This window comes from Cherax quadricarinatus, chromosome 100, assembly GCF_038502225.1.
Source record: "Cherax quadricarinatus isolate ZL_2023a chromosome 100, ASM3850222v1, whole genome shotgun sequence".
Taxonomy (NCBI): Eukaryota; Metazoa; Arthropoda; class Malacostraca; order Decapoda; family Parastacidae; genus Cherax; species Cherax quadricarinatus.
Genome location: NC_091391.1, coordinates 7,384,347 through 7,401,872, shown reverse-complemented (window position 1 = coordinate 7,401,872; position 17,526 = coordinate 7,384,347). Strand labels below are relative to the sequence as shown.

General features: G+C 45.1%; 1 protein-coding gene and 1 long non-coding RNA gene across 3 annotated transcripts in view; one reads left to right on the top strand and one right to left on the bottom strand.

Moving 5' to 3' along the window:
- Positions 1–17,526, bottom strand: part of cos (kinesin-like protein costa) — a 144,715-nt gene that overhangs the window by 42,720 nt on the left and 84,469 nt on the right. For both annotated transcript variants that reach the window (XM_070079644.1, XM_070079643.1), the window contains exons 12-15: positions 8,096–8,199; positions 6,798–6,956; positions 5,217–5,357; positions 1,127–1,266 (exon numbers count right to left, since the gene is read on the bottom strand). In XM_070079644.1, coding sequence (XP_069935745.1) covers positions 1,127–1,266; positions 5,217–5,357; positions 6,798–6,956; positions 8,096–8,199 — 544 coding nt within the window. The remainder of the gene's footprint in view (positions 1–1,126; positions 1,267–5,216; positions 5,358–6,797; positions 6,957–8,095; positions 8,200–17,526) is intronic.
- The window catches only part of LOC138851109 (uncharacterized), a 77,999-nt gene continuing 68,577 nt past the window's right edge, over positions 8,105–17,526 (top strand). Inside the window, exon 1 of the long non-coding RNA XR_011390992.1 lies at positions 8,105–8,201. This is a non-coding gene — a long non-coding RNA (uncharacterized lncRNA). The remainder of the gene's footprint in view (positions 8,202–17,526) is intronic.

Genomic DNA, 17,526 nt, shown 5'->3' with positions numbered 1-17,526 from the left:
CTGGTGAAGTGGAACCAAATTCTTCCTCCATAAGCCATGCGTGTCAAAAGAGGCAACTAAAATGCCGGGAGCAAGGGACTAGTAACCCCTTCTCCTGTATACATTACTAAAGTTAAAAAGAGAAGCTTTTGTTTTTCTTTTTAGGCCACCCTGCCTTGGTGGGATACTGCTGGTTTGTTGGAAGAAGAAGAAATTGGTGTCTATTAGAATTTTTTTTTTTTAATACTTTGGCCATCTCCCACCAAGGTAGGGCGACACAAAAATGAAAGAAACACTTTCACCATCATTCAACACTTTTGTCATCATTCACACATAATCACTGTTTTTGCAGAGGCTGTTCAGATATCACAGTTCAAATGTCTCTCCAAACAGAAAATATCCCAAACCTCTTCTTCAAGGTACACGCATTGTACTTCCCACCCTCCAGGACTCAAGTCCATATTTATTAGAAAATATTTTGGTCCTGGAACCTTGATCACTTCTAACAAGCGGGTTGGATTTGTGAAGGACCTGCCCAATATGGGCCAACAGGCCTACTGCAGTGTTCCTCCTTTCTTATGTTCTTATGAAACATTTTCTAATAAATATGTGCTAGTGTTTATTTACATGTCTTTCTATACCAGAAAAGGCATGTGATAAGGTAAACAAGGAAGCCATGTGGCAAATGTTGCAAATGTACAGAACATGTAGTAGGTCACTAAAGACAGTTGCATTTTTATGCAGATTATTACAATCAAAACTAAAAACTGAACCCACAAGGGTTTTTATGCAGAGTGAAGCTCAGGTTATGATGGAGGGAGGAGACTATTACACAGTGAAAGTAGGACTTAGTGATGTGTGATGTCACCATGGTTGTAAAAGAAGTGAGGTGAGTGCTGGGGGTGTTAGGGAGAGATGTGGGATTGTGGGACTATATCCTATTTGGTACTGAGTCCTAATCTGGGACTGTAAAAGAAGTGAATGCTGAGGTGTAGGGAGAGATGAAGGATTATGGGATTGTATCTTATACAATACTCAATCCTAATCCAGAATTGTAAAAAAAGTGAATGCCAGGGTGTTAAGGAAAGACAAGGGATTGTGGGATTGTGCCCTGTTCAGTACTCAATATAATTCATACAAATCTTACTTGGTGTCTCCCTGTTGAGAAATGTCTGCCACCTTTTCCAAAGTTGCTAATTTCTTCTGATAATGTGATATCTGCTTCTTGAGTGAGTCAACACGACTGCGAAATTGACCCTTGTCTGGGGATTCTCCTTCTCGAAGTTCCTAAAAATAGGAGACTTTGATCAAAAAAAATTTACCAAAAAGATTAATGCACAAAACCTAACCTAACAGAAAGGCCTCCGCTTAACCCTTTGAGGGTCCGTGCCATAGATTTACGGCTATACGTTGATTGTCCATGAGCTCAGCTCACTCTGATAAGCTGTGAGCGGTAAATTTGGGCCTAGATATGAAAGAATACATCTGAATACATCTATGTGGTATGTGTGCACCACATAAAACAAACTCTGCAGCACACAGTGCATAATGAGAGAAAAAACTGAAACCGTAATGATTAAAAACAGCGACTTTACAGTGTTTATTTGTGTGTTTTTTATAGTTGTATTTGCAATTTCTTGGTCTCATTTGATAGAATGGGAAATATATTACAGAAACAGAGATGATTTTGATTGGTTTTAGTAATGGAAATGGGTTGAAACTGAGCTCAAAATAGCAGAAATGTTAAATTTTTGCCGATGTTCAAGAGTAAACAAATGATCTCACACGTCTAATACACGCCAGCTGGCGGGTCTAATATAAGTTCACAAATGTGGTGATATTATTTATACAATTATTACAGTATTACATAACAGTAAATCTTCAATTTTTTGAATGAATAAAAATTCATTATGTGAATAAAAAATCAAAATGGAATTCATTTGTAAAGCCTCAAAACATAACTAATGAACAGAGGAAATGTTAGTTTAGTGCCAGGAATGTCTGCATTGTTTATTCTGGACCCTATTTTGAAATTAGAATATTCTGAACTTTGTGTTAAATTGGCCAAATTACCAATTTCCGATCACTTTATTTTGTAGTTGAAACAGTTGACTTGGCAATTTCTTGTGTTCAATCGATAGAACAGAAGTAATACTAGTGAAACAGCTAAGAATTTGGTCGATTGGAGTAATATAATTGGCCTAAAACGGGAGTCCAAGTTGGCAAAATTGCCCATGTGCAAATATCACTGACACATCAAAATTCACAAGAGCATAATTACGTCAATTTTCCATCAAATTTCGTACTTTTTGTTTTATTACCTTCAGAAAAAGATTCTCTACCATTTCATAAGAAAAAATAGCAAAATTATTTTTTGAAAATTCTTGGACACTGGTGTGCACTTTGAAATTTGGCCTTCGGACCCTGAAAGGGTTATACAGCAGGCTAGGTTCCAGGCGGCTCCTGTAAAGTGATAATCACTGTACGGTGAAACACTGTCTTCACTTTCAAATGCATATAAAAGCCTGATAACATATTTACACTATCATATATTAACCCTTAAACTGTTCAAACGTAGATCGACATTCATGTGCATAACGCTCTGAATGTAGATCAATGTTCTATTTTACGTGCTTTCTTATGTAAAAAAAAACATAGATCTACGTTCGGAGCGCTACGCACGTGAACATAGATCTACATTTGGACAGTTTAAGGGTTAAGTAAGCAATAGAACTAAGGGGAAAAATGCATATACAGTACACACATTACAGTGGACCCCCGGTTAACGATATTTTTTCAATCCAGAAGTATGTTCAGGTGCCAGTACTGACCGAATTTGTTCCCATAAGGAATATTGTGAAGTAGATTAGTCCATTTCAGACCCCCAAACATACACGTACAATCGCACTTACATAAATACACTTACATAATTGGTCACATTCGGAGGTGATCGTTATGCGGGGGTCCACTGTACTTATTTTAATATTTTCATCATTAGCTTACAGTGAGTGATGAATATATTTATTTTAGAAAGTCTGAATAAATGAAGAATGTGTATAACTGAAAACCGCTGTATTAGTGAAACAATGTAAATTGAAATGCTCTAAAGTGAGGCCCTCCTGTACCACTGTATCATACATGTTCAGATCACCCGATTTTTTTTCAACACACTGGCCATATTCGACCAAATGATCAAAGCTATGAAGCTGAACTCTTCAAAGCTGAGGGACTGATTACCTCATCTTTACATTACTTCTATTGTTCTCTCCTCTGTATTTCGACCAAAGACAGCTAAGCAGGAAAACCATCTCGTTACTAATGATACTAAACTGTTGCACATCTGTCTTACTAAACAGCTGTCTTGCCAGAAGTGTGAGGACACAATTCCTTCAGAGTGCAGGCACTCTACTTCCCACCTTCAGAGTGCAGGCACTCTACTTCCCACCTTCAGAGTGCAGGCACTCTACTTCCCACCTTCAGAGTGCAGGCACTCTACTTCCCACCTTCAGAGTGCAGGCACTCTACTTCCCACCTTCAGAGTGCAGGCACTCTACTTCCCACCTTCAGAGTGCAGGCACTCTACTTCCCACCTTCAGAGTGCAGGCACTCTACTTCCCACCTTCAGAGTGCAGGCACTCTACTTCCCACCTCCAGAGTGCAGGCACTGTACTTCCCACCTTCAGAGTGCAGGCACTCTACTTCCCACCTTCAGAGTGCAGGCACTCTACTTCCCACCTTCAGACTGCAGGCACTCTACTTCCCACCTCCAGAGTGCAGGCACTGTACTTCCCACCTTCAGAGTGCAGGCACTGTACTTCCCACCTTCAGAGTGCAGGCACTGTACTTCCCACCTTCAGAGTGCAGGCACTGTACTTCCCACCTTCAGAACTCAACAACGGCTAACCAGTTTTTCTGAATGTTCTCAGGAAAACTGACCTGACCAGCAGGGCTGTGGTTGGTAAGTTGATTTGTATTCAGTTGGCAGTAACAGCCTGGTTGATCAGGCCCTGATCAACCAGGGGTGTTGACCCCCAGAACACCCTCCTGGTATAATCTAGGTCTACTGCTAAGGTAGAGTGACCCCTTCCCCTCCTCCCCCAGAAAAGAGAAAACTCATTCACCATCATTCCCTCAATAGATTAAAAGTTTTTAGGTACTGATGATGCACAAGTAATGTTAAGACATAATGCAGAGGTCAAAATTATTATACAGATATCACCCACAGTGTAAGCAAAGAATTGCCTTTCAGTTGTACAAAATTGAATGCTGGAGGGATACACCTTGCTGATGTATATATTAAAAACACATTATTGTTGTTTATTAACACAACAGCCATTACCTACCCAGGCAGGGTGACCCAAAAAAGGAGAAACACTTTCATCATTACTTACTCCATTACTGTCTTGCCAGAGGTGTGCCCATACTACAGTTCAAAAACTGCAACATATCTCCACCCTTCCTTCAGAGTGCTGACACTGTACTTCCCACTTCCAGGACTCAATTCCAGCTAACAGATTGCCCTGAATCTCTTCATAAATGTTACTTTGCTCACACTCCAACAGTATGTCAAATCATAGAAAACATTCGCCTCCACTCCTATCTAACACACTCACACACACTTGTTGGAAGTCTAAGCCCCTCACACACAAAACCTCCTTTACCCCTTCCCTCAAACTTTTCCTAGGATAACCCCTACCCCACCTTCCCTCCACTACAGACTTATATGCCCTCCACATTATCCTATTTTGTTCCATCCTCTCTAAATGTCTTTACCACCTCAACAATCCCTCCTCTGCCCTCTGAATAATACTCTTAGTAACCCCGCACCTCCTTCTAATCTCAGAGCTACGAATTCTCTGCATAATATTCACACCACACATTGCCCTCAGACACATCTCCACAGCCTCCAGCAACATTTACAACCTATAGCCGAATTGGTAATGCACTCAGCTCACATATTCAGGTCCGTGGTTCAATCCCCGGTACGGGTGGAAACACTGGGGCATATTTCCTGAAGATACCTGCTGTCACTGTTCATGTAGTAGTAAGTAGGTACCTGGGTGCTAGTGGACTGGCGTGGGTTGCATCTTGGGGACAAAATTAACCTAATTTTCCTGAAATACTCTGTATAACCATGCATGGGCTTCCTATATAGTATGTCACTGATGACAGCTATAGTCTGTATTAGTTGTATCATGTACTGGTAGAAATAAAGATTATTATCATTAATTAAATACCTGAAGCTGATTTTGCGCCTCCTGATACAACTGACGAGCACGTTGAGCTTCCTTTTCCAGACGTCCTATCTTAGCTTCACATTTTCGCTTTGTAACTTCAGCCTCGCCTCCACTACGCACTAATTCACGAATAAAAGCCTCCTGTGTTACAAAAAGGGAATATTTTAAGCATTTTTTCAATAAAATTTATGGTATAAACCTTAGTAATTGATACCGGCAAATTAGTTTACGATACATAAACAAACACTAGACCATATTTACTAGATAATGTTTCGGGAGTGAGACTTTGATCACTTCTAACATGCAGAGATTAAAAATAACAGAATACAAGAGAACTCCTGCATCTGCGGATTCGTTTTTTTGCAGTTTCAGTTAACCATGGTTTACCATGGCCTGAAAATAGTAATTAATTTTGCTTAGACCCCAAAATTCAAAAGTACTGATGGTAGCAGTTCTTCAAAGCCTAAGGGAAGCTGTGAAGTGCCTCCCATCTGTGAAAAAGTGATAATTCTTATCTTACTGTGCCGCCTAATTTATCAATTAAACTTTATTATAGATACGTATGTAAACGAAAAAAGACTCATATACAGTGGACCCCCGGTTTATGATCAGCTCCTAATGCGACCAGTTATGTAAGTGTATTTATGTAAGTGCGTTTGTACATGTATGTTTGGGGGTCTGAAATGGACTAATCTAATTCACAATATTCCTTATGGGAACAAATTCGTTCAGTAATAGCACCTGAACATACTTCTGGAATGAAATAATATCGTAAAGCGGGGGTCCGCCGTATAGGGTTTACTACTACCCACGGTTTCAGGCATCTGCAGTAGGTCTTGGGATGTATCCCCTGTGGATACAGGTGGACTACTGAATATACAGTTATTTTTGGTTGGTTTAGAAAAAACGTAAGCAAACACTAGGACATATTTATAAGAAAACATTTCAGTCCTGGGACCTTGATCACTTCACCGAGGTTCATACCGCTGGTATTTTTAATCTCTTTGTGTTAGAAGTGATCAAGGTTCCAGTACTAGAAATGTTTTCTAATAAATAAGTTCTTTATTATACCAATAAAATTTATGTAACTACAGCGGACCCCCGGTTTATGATATTATTTCATTCCAGAAGTATGTTCAGGTGCCAGTACTGACCGAATTTGTTCCCATAAGGAATATTGTGAAGTAGATTAGTTCATTTCAGACCCCCAAACATACACATACAAACGCACTTACATAATTGGTTGCACTGGGAGCTGATCGTAAAGCGGGCGTCCACTGTACAGACTAAACTGCTGACGACGTGAAATATCCAAAACCCCCACAAAACATTCTCAAAGCAAATATTTACAAAACAATCAACTTCATAAGACTTTAGAAAATAGTTTTCTGAAAGTAATAAAATGCACCAATAATTCTTAGCTAAAACAAAACCAAGACCTGTAAAAAATTTTTACCTTCAAAATATTCTTAAGGCAAATATTTCCAAGGCACAAAACTATACAAAATAATTTTTTGAAGCTAATATAATCCAATAATAATTCTTAGCCAAATCATAACAAAAACTGGAGCAAATTTTTACCTTCAATCTGATAGTAGCATTAAGTTGCTTGAGTCTCTGTTGAGCCGCTCTCAACTCCACACTCACTCGTCTCACTTGGCCGCGTCGAGACTCTTGAGACGCTGTCAGTCTCTTGACCTCTTCTACTAAAGACGCACAACTGGCCTCATCTTCTGTATTCTGGAATATGTATTAATAGTAAATAACTGTAGATGTCTCCATGGGGATGTGGAGAAGAATTCTTCCTCCGTAAGCCATATGTGTCATAAGAGGCAACTAAAATGCTGGGAGCAAGGGGCTAGTAACCCCTTCTCCTGTATAAATTGCAGTCTCTCTTCACTTAACAACATACTCGTTTACCGACAACTCGGACTTACGACGGGCTCTCTCACCAGTATGCATACCTAAATAATGTATATTACAGCTGATTTCCACTATTCTGTTTATTACAATATACAGTAAACTACTGTATAAACATTTAAAAATACACTAAAAATGTTAAAAATAGTGCAAAGGTGACATTAAAACAATATCAAAGATGGCCGGCACAAACCCACTACCGGTATAGTATGCTCTTTGCTTAACGACGTACTCTTAGCAACAGAACACTATCATTGAGTGAAGAGAGACTGTACTAAATTTAAAAGAAACTTTTGTTTTTCTTTGAAAGAAGACTTTTCAAAATCCCAAGCTCCAGGCATTTTAGTCGCCTCTTACGACATGCATGACTTACGGAGGAAGAATTCTGTTCCACTTCCCCATGGAGAATTACTATTATTATTATTATTATTATCATTACTCCTCCTACTTCATAGGTAGTCACTATACATTCTCCCTTCTGTTGTATGGGAGTCACCATACATTACTCATAAGTCACCATACATTACTCATAAGTCACCATACATTACTCATAAGTCACCATACATTACACTTCCCACTACATAAGTCACCATACATTACACTTCCCACTACATAAGTCACCATACATCACACTTCCCACTACATAAGTCACCATACATTACACTTCCCACTACATAAGTCACCATACATTACACTTCCCACTACATAAGTCACCATACATTACACTTCCCACTGCATAAGTAAGCATACATTACACTTCCCACTACATAAGTCACAATACATTACACTTCCCACTACATAAGTCACCATACATTACACTTCCCGCTGCATAAGTCACCATATGTTACATTTCCCACTTCGTAAGTCACCATGTGTTACATTTCCCATTGCAACTTTCCGCTACTCAATATACTCAATCTACACTAAAACAAAAGCATAGATAATACAACACACAGTACCTTATCAGGTTTTGATAAACTCGGTGACAGACATGGATGAGACGGTTCAGACGGATGCGGTGGAGAGGATCTTCTTCTGGGGTTTTCATCTCCACTTTCCACCTCTGTAAGATAATATTGTAATATTTGAATTGCATCACAAAGCATTTTTCAAGTTTTGCTTTACATAACCTTACTATATGTTGAGTAAATACAATATTTTCCGGTAGGTGGGCCCCACTTATACAGCAGGTTAGATTCTGGGCTACTGTAGGGCCCCACTTATACAGCAGGTTAGATTCTGGGCTACTGTAGGGCCCCACTTATACAGCAGGTTAGATTCTGGGCTACTGTAGGGCCCCACTTATACAGCAGGTTAGATTCTGGGCTACTGTAGGGCCCCACTTATACAGCAGGTTAGATTCTGGGCTACTGCAGGGCCCCACTTATATAGCAGGTTAGTTTCTGGGCTACTGTATGGACCCACTTATACAGCAAGTTAGATTCTGGGCTACTGTAGGGCCCCACTTATACAGCAGGTTAGATTCTGGGCTACTGTAGGGCCCCACTTATACAGCAGGTTAGATTCTGGGCTACTGTAGGGCCCCACTTATATAGCAGGTTAGTTTCTGGGCTACTGTATGGACCCACTTATACAGCAAGTTAGATTCTGGGCTACTGTAGGGCCCCACTTATACAGCAGGTTAGTTTCTGGGCTACTGTAGGGCCCCACTTATATAGCAGGTTAGTTTCTGGGCTACTGTATGGACCCACTTATACAGCAAGTTAGATTCTGGGCTACTGTAGGGCCCCACTTACACAGTAGATTAGTTTCTGGGCTACTGTAGGGCCCCACTTATATAGCAGGTTAAGTTCTGGGCTAATGTAGGGCCCCACTTATACAGCAGGTTAGATTCCGGGCTACTGTTGGGCCCCACTTACACAGCAGGTTAGGCTCTGGGCCACTGTACGACCCCACTTATACAGTAGGTTAGGTTCTGGGCTGCTGTAGACCCACACTTAAACAGCAGGTTAGGCTCCAGGCAACTGTAAGGCCCCACTTATACAGCAGGTTAGGTTCTGGGCTACTGCAGAGCCCCACTTACAGAGCAGATTAGGTTCCAGGCTACTGCAGGAGCCCACTTACACAGTAGGTTAGGTTCTGGGCTACTGTAGAGCCCCACTTGTACAGCAGGTTAGGTTCCAGGCAACTGTAGGGCCCCACTTATACAGCAGGTTAGGTTCTGGGCTACTGTAGGGCCCCACTTATACAGTACATTAGGTTCTGGGGTACTGTAGTGCCCCACTTATATAGTAGGTTAGGTTCTGGGTTACTGTAGAGCCCCACTTATACAGCAGGTTAGGTTCCAGGCAACTGAGGGGCCCCACTTATACATCAGGTTAGGTTCTGGGCTACTGTAGGGCCCCACTTAAACAGCAGGTTAGGTTCCAGGCAACTGCAGTGCCCCACTTATACAGCAGGTTAGGTTCTGGCCTACTGTAGGGCCCCACTTACATAGCAGGTTAGGTTCTGGGTTACCGTAGGGCCCCACTTATACAGTAGGTTAGGTTCTGGGCTACTGTAGGGCTACACTTATACACCAGGTTAGGTTCTGGGTTACTTTAGGGCCCTACTTATACAACAGGTTAGGCTCTGGGTTACTGTAGGGCCCCACTTATACAGCAGGTTAGATTCTGGGTTACTGTAGGGCCCCACTTATACAGCAGGTTAGGTTCTGGGCTACTGTAGGGCCCTACTTATGCAGCAGGTCAGGTTCTGGGTTACTGTAGGGCCCTACTTATACAGCAGGTTAGGTTCTGGGTTACTGTAGGGCCCCACTTATACAGCAGGTTAGGTTCTGGGCTACTGTAGGGCCCCACTTATCCAGCAGGTTAGGTTCTGGGTTGCTGTAGGGCCCCACTTACACAGCAGGTTAGGTTCTGGGATACTGTAGGGCCCCACTTATACAGCAGGTTAGGTTCTGGGCTAATGTAGGGCCCCACTTATACAGCAGGTTAGGTTCTGGGCTACTGTAGGGCCCCACTTATACAGCAGGTTAGGTTCTGGGTTACTGTAGGGCCCCACCTATACAGCAGGTAAGGTTCTGGGCTACTGTAGGGCCCCACTTATCCAGCAGGTTAGGTTCTGGGTTGCTGTAGGGCCCCACTTATACAGCAGGTTAGGTTCTGGGCTACTGTAGGGCCCCACTTATACAGCAGGATAGGTTCTGGGTTACTGTAGGGCCCCATTTATACAGCAGGTTAGGTTCTGGGTTACTGTAGGGCCCCACTTATACAGCAGGTTAGGTTCTGGGTTACTGTAGGGCCCCACTTACACAGCAGGTTAGGTTCTAGGTTACTGTAGGGCCCCACTTATACAGCAGGTTAGGTTCTGGGTTACTGTAGGGCCCCACTTATACAGCAGGTTAGGTTCTGGGTTACTGTAGGGCCCCACTTATACAACAGGTTAGGTTCTGGGTTACTGTAGGGCCCCACTTAAACAGCAGGTTAGGTTCTGGGTTACTGTAGGGCCCCACTTACACAGGAGGTTAGGTTCTGGGCTACTGTAGGGCCCCACTTACACAGCAGGTTAGATTCTGGGCTACTGTAGGGCCCCACTTACACAGCAGGTTAGGATCTGGGCTACTGTAGGGCCCCACTTACACAGCAGGTTAGGTTCTGGGCTACTGTAGGGCCCCACTTACACAGCAGGTTAGGTTCTGGGCTACTGTAGGGCCCCACTTATACAGCAGGTTAGGTTCTGGGTTACTGTAGGGCCCCACTTACACAGCAGGTTAGGTTCTGGGCTTCTGTAGGGCCCCACTTACACAGCAGGTTAGGTTCTGGGCTACTGTAGGGCCCCACTTACACAGCAGGTTAGGTTCTGGGTTACTGTAGGGCCCCACTTATACAGCAGGTTAGGTTCTTGGTTACTGTAGGGCCCCACTTACACAGGAGGTTAGGTTCTGGGCTACTGTAGGGCCCCACTTACACAGCAGGTTAGGTTCTGGGCTACTGTAGGGCCCCACTTACACAGCAGGTTAGAATCTGGGCTACTGTAGGGCCCCACTTACACAGCAGGTTAGGTCCTGGGCTACTGTAGGGCCCCACTTACACAGCAGGTTAGGTTCTGGGCTACTGTAGGGCCCCACTTACACAGCAGGTTAGGTTCTGGGCTACTGTAGGGCCCCACTTACACAGCAGGTTAGGTTCTGGGTTACTGTAGGGCCCCACTTATACAGCAGGTTAGGTTCTGGGTTACTGTAGGGCCCCACTTACACAGCAGGTTAGGTTCTGGGCTACTGTAGGGCCCCACTTACACAGCAGGTTAGGTTCTGGGCTACTGTAGGGCCCCACTTACACAGCAGGTTAGGTTCTGGGTTACTGTAGGGCCCCACTTATACAGCAGGTTAGGTTCTGGGTTACTGTAGGGCCCCACTTACACAGCAGGTTAGGTTCTGGGTTACTGTAGGGCCCCACTTATACAGCAGGTTAGGTTCTGGGTTACTGTAGGGCCCCACTTATACAGCAGGTTAGGTTCTGGGTTACTGTAGGGCCCCACTTATACAGCAGGTTAGGTTCTGGGTTACTGTAGGGCCCCACTTATACAGCATGTTAGGTTCTGGGTTACTGTAGGGCCCCACTTATACAGCAGGTTAGGTTCTGGGTTACTGTAGGGCCCCATTTATACAGCAGGTTAGGTTCTGGGTTACTGTAGGGCCCCACTTATACAGCAGGTTAGGTTCTGGGTTACTGTAGGGCCCCACTTATACAGCAGGTTAGGTTCTGGGTTACTGTAGGGCCCCACTTATACAGCAGGTTAGGTTCTGCGTTACTGTAGGGCCCCACTTATACAGCAGGTTAGGTTCTGGGTTACTGTAGGGCCCCACTTATACAGCAGGTTAGGTTCTGGGTTACTGTAGGGCCCCACTTATACAGCAGGTTAGGTTCTGGGTTACTGTAGGGCCCCACTTATACAGCAGGTTAGGTTCTGGGTTACTGTAGGGCCCCACTTATACAGCAGGTTAGGTTCTGGGTTACTGTAGGGCCCCACTTATACAGCATGTTAGGTTCTGGGTTACTGTAGGGCCCCACTTATACAGCAGGTTAGGTTCTGGGTTACTGTAGGGCCCCATTTATACAGCAGGTTAGGTTCTGGGTTACTGTAGGGCCCCACTTATACAGCAGGTTAGGTTCTGGGTTACTGTAGGGCCCCACTTATACAGCAGGTTAGGTTCTGGGTTACTGTAGGGCCCCACTTATACAGCAGGTTAGGTTCTGCATTACTGTAGGGCCCCACTTATACAGCAGGTTAGGTTCTGGGTTACTGTAGGGCCCCACTTATACAGCAGGTTAGGTTCTGTGTTACTGTAGGGTCCCACTTATACAGCAGGTTAGGTTCTGGGTTACTGTAGGGCCCCACTTACACAGCAGGTTAGGTTCTGGGTTACTGTAGGGCCCCACTTACACAGCAGGTTAGGTTCTGGGTTGCTGTAGGGCCCCACTTACACAACAGGTTAGGTTCTGGGCTACTGTAGGGCCCCACTTATACAGCAGGTTAGGTTCTGGGTTACTGTAGGGCCCCACTTATACAGCAGGTTAGGTTCTGGGTTACTGTAGGGCCCCACTTACACAGCAGGTTAGGTTCTGGGTTACTGTAGGGCCCCACTTACACAGCAGGATAGGTTCTGGGTTGCTGTAGGGGCCCACTTACACAGCAGGTTAGGTTCTGGGCTACTGTAGGGCCCCACTTATACAGCAGGTTAGGTTCTGGGTTACTGTAGGGCCCCACTTATACAGCAGGTTATGTTCTGGGCTACTGTAGGGCCTCACTTACACAGCAGGTTATGTTCTGGGTTACTGTAGGGCCCCACTTATACAGCAGGTTAGGTTCTGGGTTACTGTAGGGCCCCACTTATACAGCAGGTTAGGTTCTGGGCTACTGTAGGGCCCCACTTATACAGCAGGTTAGGTTCTGGGTTACTGTAGGGTGCCACTTACACAGCAGGTTAGGTTCTGGGCTACTGTAGGGCCCCACTTATACAGCAGGTTAGGTTCTGGGTTACTGTAGGGCCCCACTTGCACAGCAGGTTAGGTTCTGGGTTACTGTAGGGCCCCACTTATACAGCAGGTTAGGTTCTGGGCTACTGCAGGGCCCCACTTATACAGCAGGTTAGGTTCTGGGCTACTGTAGGGCCCCACTTATACAGCAGGTTATGTTCTGGGCTACTGTAGGGCCCCACTTATACAGCAGGTTAGGTTCTGGGTTACTGTAGGGCCCCACTTATACAGCAGGTTATGTTCTGGGCTACTGTAGGGCCCCACTTATACAGCAGGTTAGGTTCTGGGCTACTGTAGGGCCCCACTTATACAGCAGGTTATGTTCTGGGCTACTGTAGGGCCCCACTTATACAGCAGGTTAGGTTCTGGGTTACTGTAGGGCCCCACTTATACAGCAGGTTTGGTTCTGGGCTACTGTAGGGCCCCACTTATACAGCAGGTTATGTTCTGGGCTACTGTAGGGCCCCACTTATACAGCAGGTTAGGTTCTGGGTTACTGTAGGGCCCCACTTACACAGCAGGTTAGGTTCTGGGCTACTGTAGGGCCCCACTTATACAGCAGGTTATGTTCTGGGCTACTGTAGGTCCCCACTTATACAGCAGGTTAGGTTCTGGGTAACTGTAGGGCCAGACTTATACAGCAGGTTATGTTCTGGGCTACTGTAGGGCCCCACTTATACAGCAGGTTATGTTCTGGGCTACTGTAGGGCCCCACTTATACAGCAGGTTAGGTTCTGGGTTACTGTAGGGCCCCACTCATACAGCAGGTTAGGTTCTGGGCTACTGTAAAGCCCCACTTATACAGCAGGTTAGGTTCTGGGTTACTGTAGGGCCCCACTCATACAGCAGGTTAGGTTCTGGGTTACTGTAGGGCCCCACTCATACAGCAGGTTAGGTTCTGGGCTACTGTAGGGCCCCACTTATACAGCAGGTTATGTTCTGGGCTACTGTAGGGCCCCACTTATACAGCAGGTTAGGTTCTGGGTTACTGTAGGGCCCCAATCATACAGCAGGTTAGGTTCTGGGTTACTGTAGGGCCCCACTCATACAGCAGGTTAGGTTCTGGGTTACTGTAGGGCCCCACTTATACAGCAGGTTAGGTTCTGGGCTACTGTAGGGCCCCACTTATACAGCAGGTTAGGTTCTGGGTTACTGTAGGGCCCCACTTGTACAGCAGGTTAGGTTCTGGGCTACTGTAGGGCCCCACTTACACAGCAGGTTAGGTTCTGGGCTACTGTAGGGCCCCACTTATACAGCAGGTTAGGTTCTGGGTTACTGTAGGGCCCCACTTACACAGCAGGTTAGGTTCTGGGCTACTGTAGGGCCCCACTTACACAGCAGGTTAGGTTCTGGGCTACTGTAGGGCCCCACTTATACAGCAGGTTAGGTTCCAGGCAACTGTAGGGCCCCACTTATACAGCAGATTAGGTTCTGGGTTACTGTAGGGCCCCACTTACACAGCAGGTTAGGTTCTGGGTTACTGTAGAGCCCCACTTATACATTATTATTATTATTATTATAATCAAAAAGAAGCGCTAAGCCACAAGGACTATACAGCGCTGCAGGGCAGGAAGGAAGCGAGGGCATCAGGTGGCAAAAGGGAGATGGATGAGCAACAGGTTACGGATAACAGCGGGGCAGTGGATGGTGAAAGGGTAAAGGGCAGCAAGAGACTGAACCAGAAAGGGCTGAGGGGAGTGCGAAAAGTATCATCAGAGTTTGTGGAGTAAATCAGTCGTTGTCAAGAAGTCAATGAGAGAGTCAGGATTAAAGGAGGGTCCATCAGCAAGAAGGGAAGGTAAAGAGAGAGTAGGAGAACGAAGACGACGTTGGAGGTAAATTCTGCGTGCTCGTTGATAGAGAGGGCAGTCTAACAGAATGTGGCTAATCGATACTGGAACTTGACACTGCTCACAGAGAGGAACAGGGTGCCTCTCCATGAGATACCCATGAGTAAGACGAGTGTGGCCAATGCGAAGGCGGGAGAGAGTGGTCTCCCAACCTCGGCACTGATGACAAGAAGACGGCCAGTAACCTATGCTCGGTTTAATAGAATGAAGTTTGTTACCGAGCAGAGTTGACCAACGTTGTTGCCAACGGGTGCGAAGGTGGGTAGCTATTGCAGCAAAATAGTCCAGAAATGGAACACCTCGATAGGAAATTGGTAGGTCATATACTGCTGACCGCGCAGCAGTGTCTGCCTGTTCATTGCCCTGTACGTCGACATGACCAGGGACCCAACAAAAAACAATATCTTTATGTTTGGTAGAGATACGGCGTAGCCAAAGTTGGATACGGAGAACTAGGGGATGAGATGTATCAAATTTTCGTATAGCCTGTAGAGCACTAAGGGAGTCTGAGACTACTACAAATGATGACACAGGCATAGATGCGATACGAATAAGTGCTGCAAGAATGGCATACAGTTCAGCAGTAAAAATGCTAGCTGAAGATAGTAAATGCCCTCGTACGACGCTGTCCGGAAACACTGCTGCGAATCCGACGCCGTCTGAAGACTTAGAGCCATCTGTGTACACAGCGGTGGCATGAGAATGAGAGTGGAAGTGATCAAGAAAAAGAGAGCGGGAAGCCACCGTAGGCAGTTGAGCTTTCGAGCAAGGGAGTGAGAAAGAACAGACCCGAACAGCTGGAACTTCCCAGGGGGGTAGGGAAAAGTGAGATGCTACATGAACATATAAAGGTGGTAACTGAAGGGAAGACAAGAGTGAAAGTAGGCGAAGAGAAAAGGGACGGAGCAAACAGGGGCGGCGAACGAATAAAGAATGTCTACTAATATCGGTGACCATTCTATAAATGGAAGGATTGTGTAGATCGTGAGAGCGTACATAGTAACGAAGGCAATGGGCATCACGGCGATCAGACAAGGATGGAACATTTGCTTCTGTATAGAGGCTCTCAACAGGGGAAGAGCGAAAAGCACCAAGGCACAAACGTAAGCCTTGGTGATGGATAGAGTTAAGGCTAGAGAGAGTAGCAGGAGAGGCCGCGGAATAAATCTGGTCGCCATAATCGAGTTTCGATAAAACGAGGGCTGAATGTAGGCGAAGCAGAGTTCGACGATCAGCTCCCCAGGAAAGATGAGCAAGGGTTTTAAGAAGGTTTAGCCGGCTGTGACAAGTTGCCTTCAGAGAGGTAATGTGAGGTTTCCAGGTTAACCGACGGTCAAAGAGAAGGCCTAGAAACCTGACTGTATCACGTTCGGGGATACGGGAGCCATAGAGATACAAAGGATGATCGGAGATAACAGAGCGTCTAGTGAAAGTAATTTGGTGAGTTTTGGTACTTGAAAATTTAAACCCATGTGTGGTGGCCCAAGTGGAAACACGGTCGACCGCATGCTGGAGAGAAACTGCAATAAGGTGACAGTCAGCGCCTGCACAAGCAATAGCGAAGTCATCAACATAGAGTGATGACCAAATATTGGGTGGAAGAACAGAGGCCAAATCATTTATAGCAAGGAGAAAAAGTGTTGTGCTTAGAACACATCCCTGAGGGACACCTTCAGCTTGGACGAAGTCCGGGGAAAGAACATTATTGACTCGAACACGGAAATGTCTGTCAGTTAAAAAGTTCTTAAGGAAGGATGGTAGATTGCCTCGGAGGCCTAAGGAATGGGCCTGGGCCAAAATATTATACCTCCAAGTTGTGTCATATGCCTTCTCAAGGTCGAAAAATATGGCAATAACTGAGTGATTATTCGCAAAGGCATTACGAACATACGTATCCAAGCGTAGTAAGGGGTCTATGGTAGAACGACCCTTACGAAAGCCATATTGACTAGCGGAGAGACTGTTGCGAGTCTCTAAATACCACATTAAACGTCGATTTACGAGGCGTTCCATCACTTTGCAAACTGCACTTGTAAGAGTGATGGGGCGATAGTGGGAGGCATCATGTCCTGTAGTACCCGGTTTGCGGAAAGGGAGAACAATGGCAGATTTCCACAGCTGGGGAAGAACTCCTTGTGCCCAAATAAGATTGAAGAGGTGTAAGAGGACTACAAGGGCTGACCGATGTAAATGTTGTAACATACGAATATGAATGTCATCAGGCCCAGCTGCCGATGATCGGCAAGCTGAGAGCGTTGCCTCCAGTTCTTGAAGTGTAAAAGGCACATTATACTGTTCTTCTCCGAGAGAAGAAAAGTCCAAGGGTACTAACTCTCTGGCAGACTTTGAGGAAAGAAACGAGGGGCATAGATGGAGCCCTCGGGAAATACGGACCAGATGTGTGCCAAGTTCAATGGCAACGTCGAGAGGGTTTGCTATATCAACACCAGTTACCCGTAGAACAGGAGCCGGGTCAGGAGAGTATTTACCACTCAATTTCCTCACTTTTTTCCAGACTGCACTCATAGAAGAAGCAGAGGT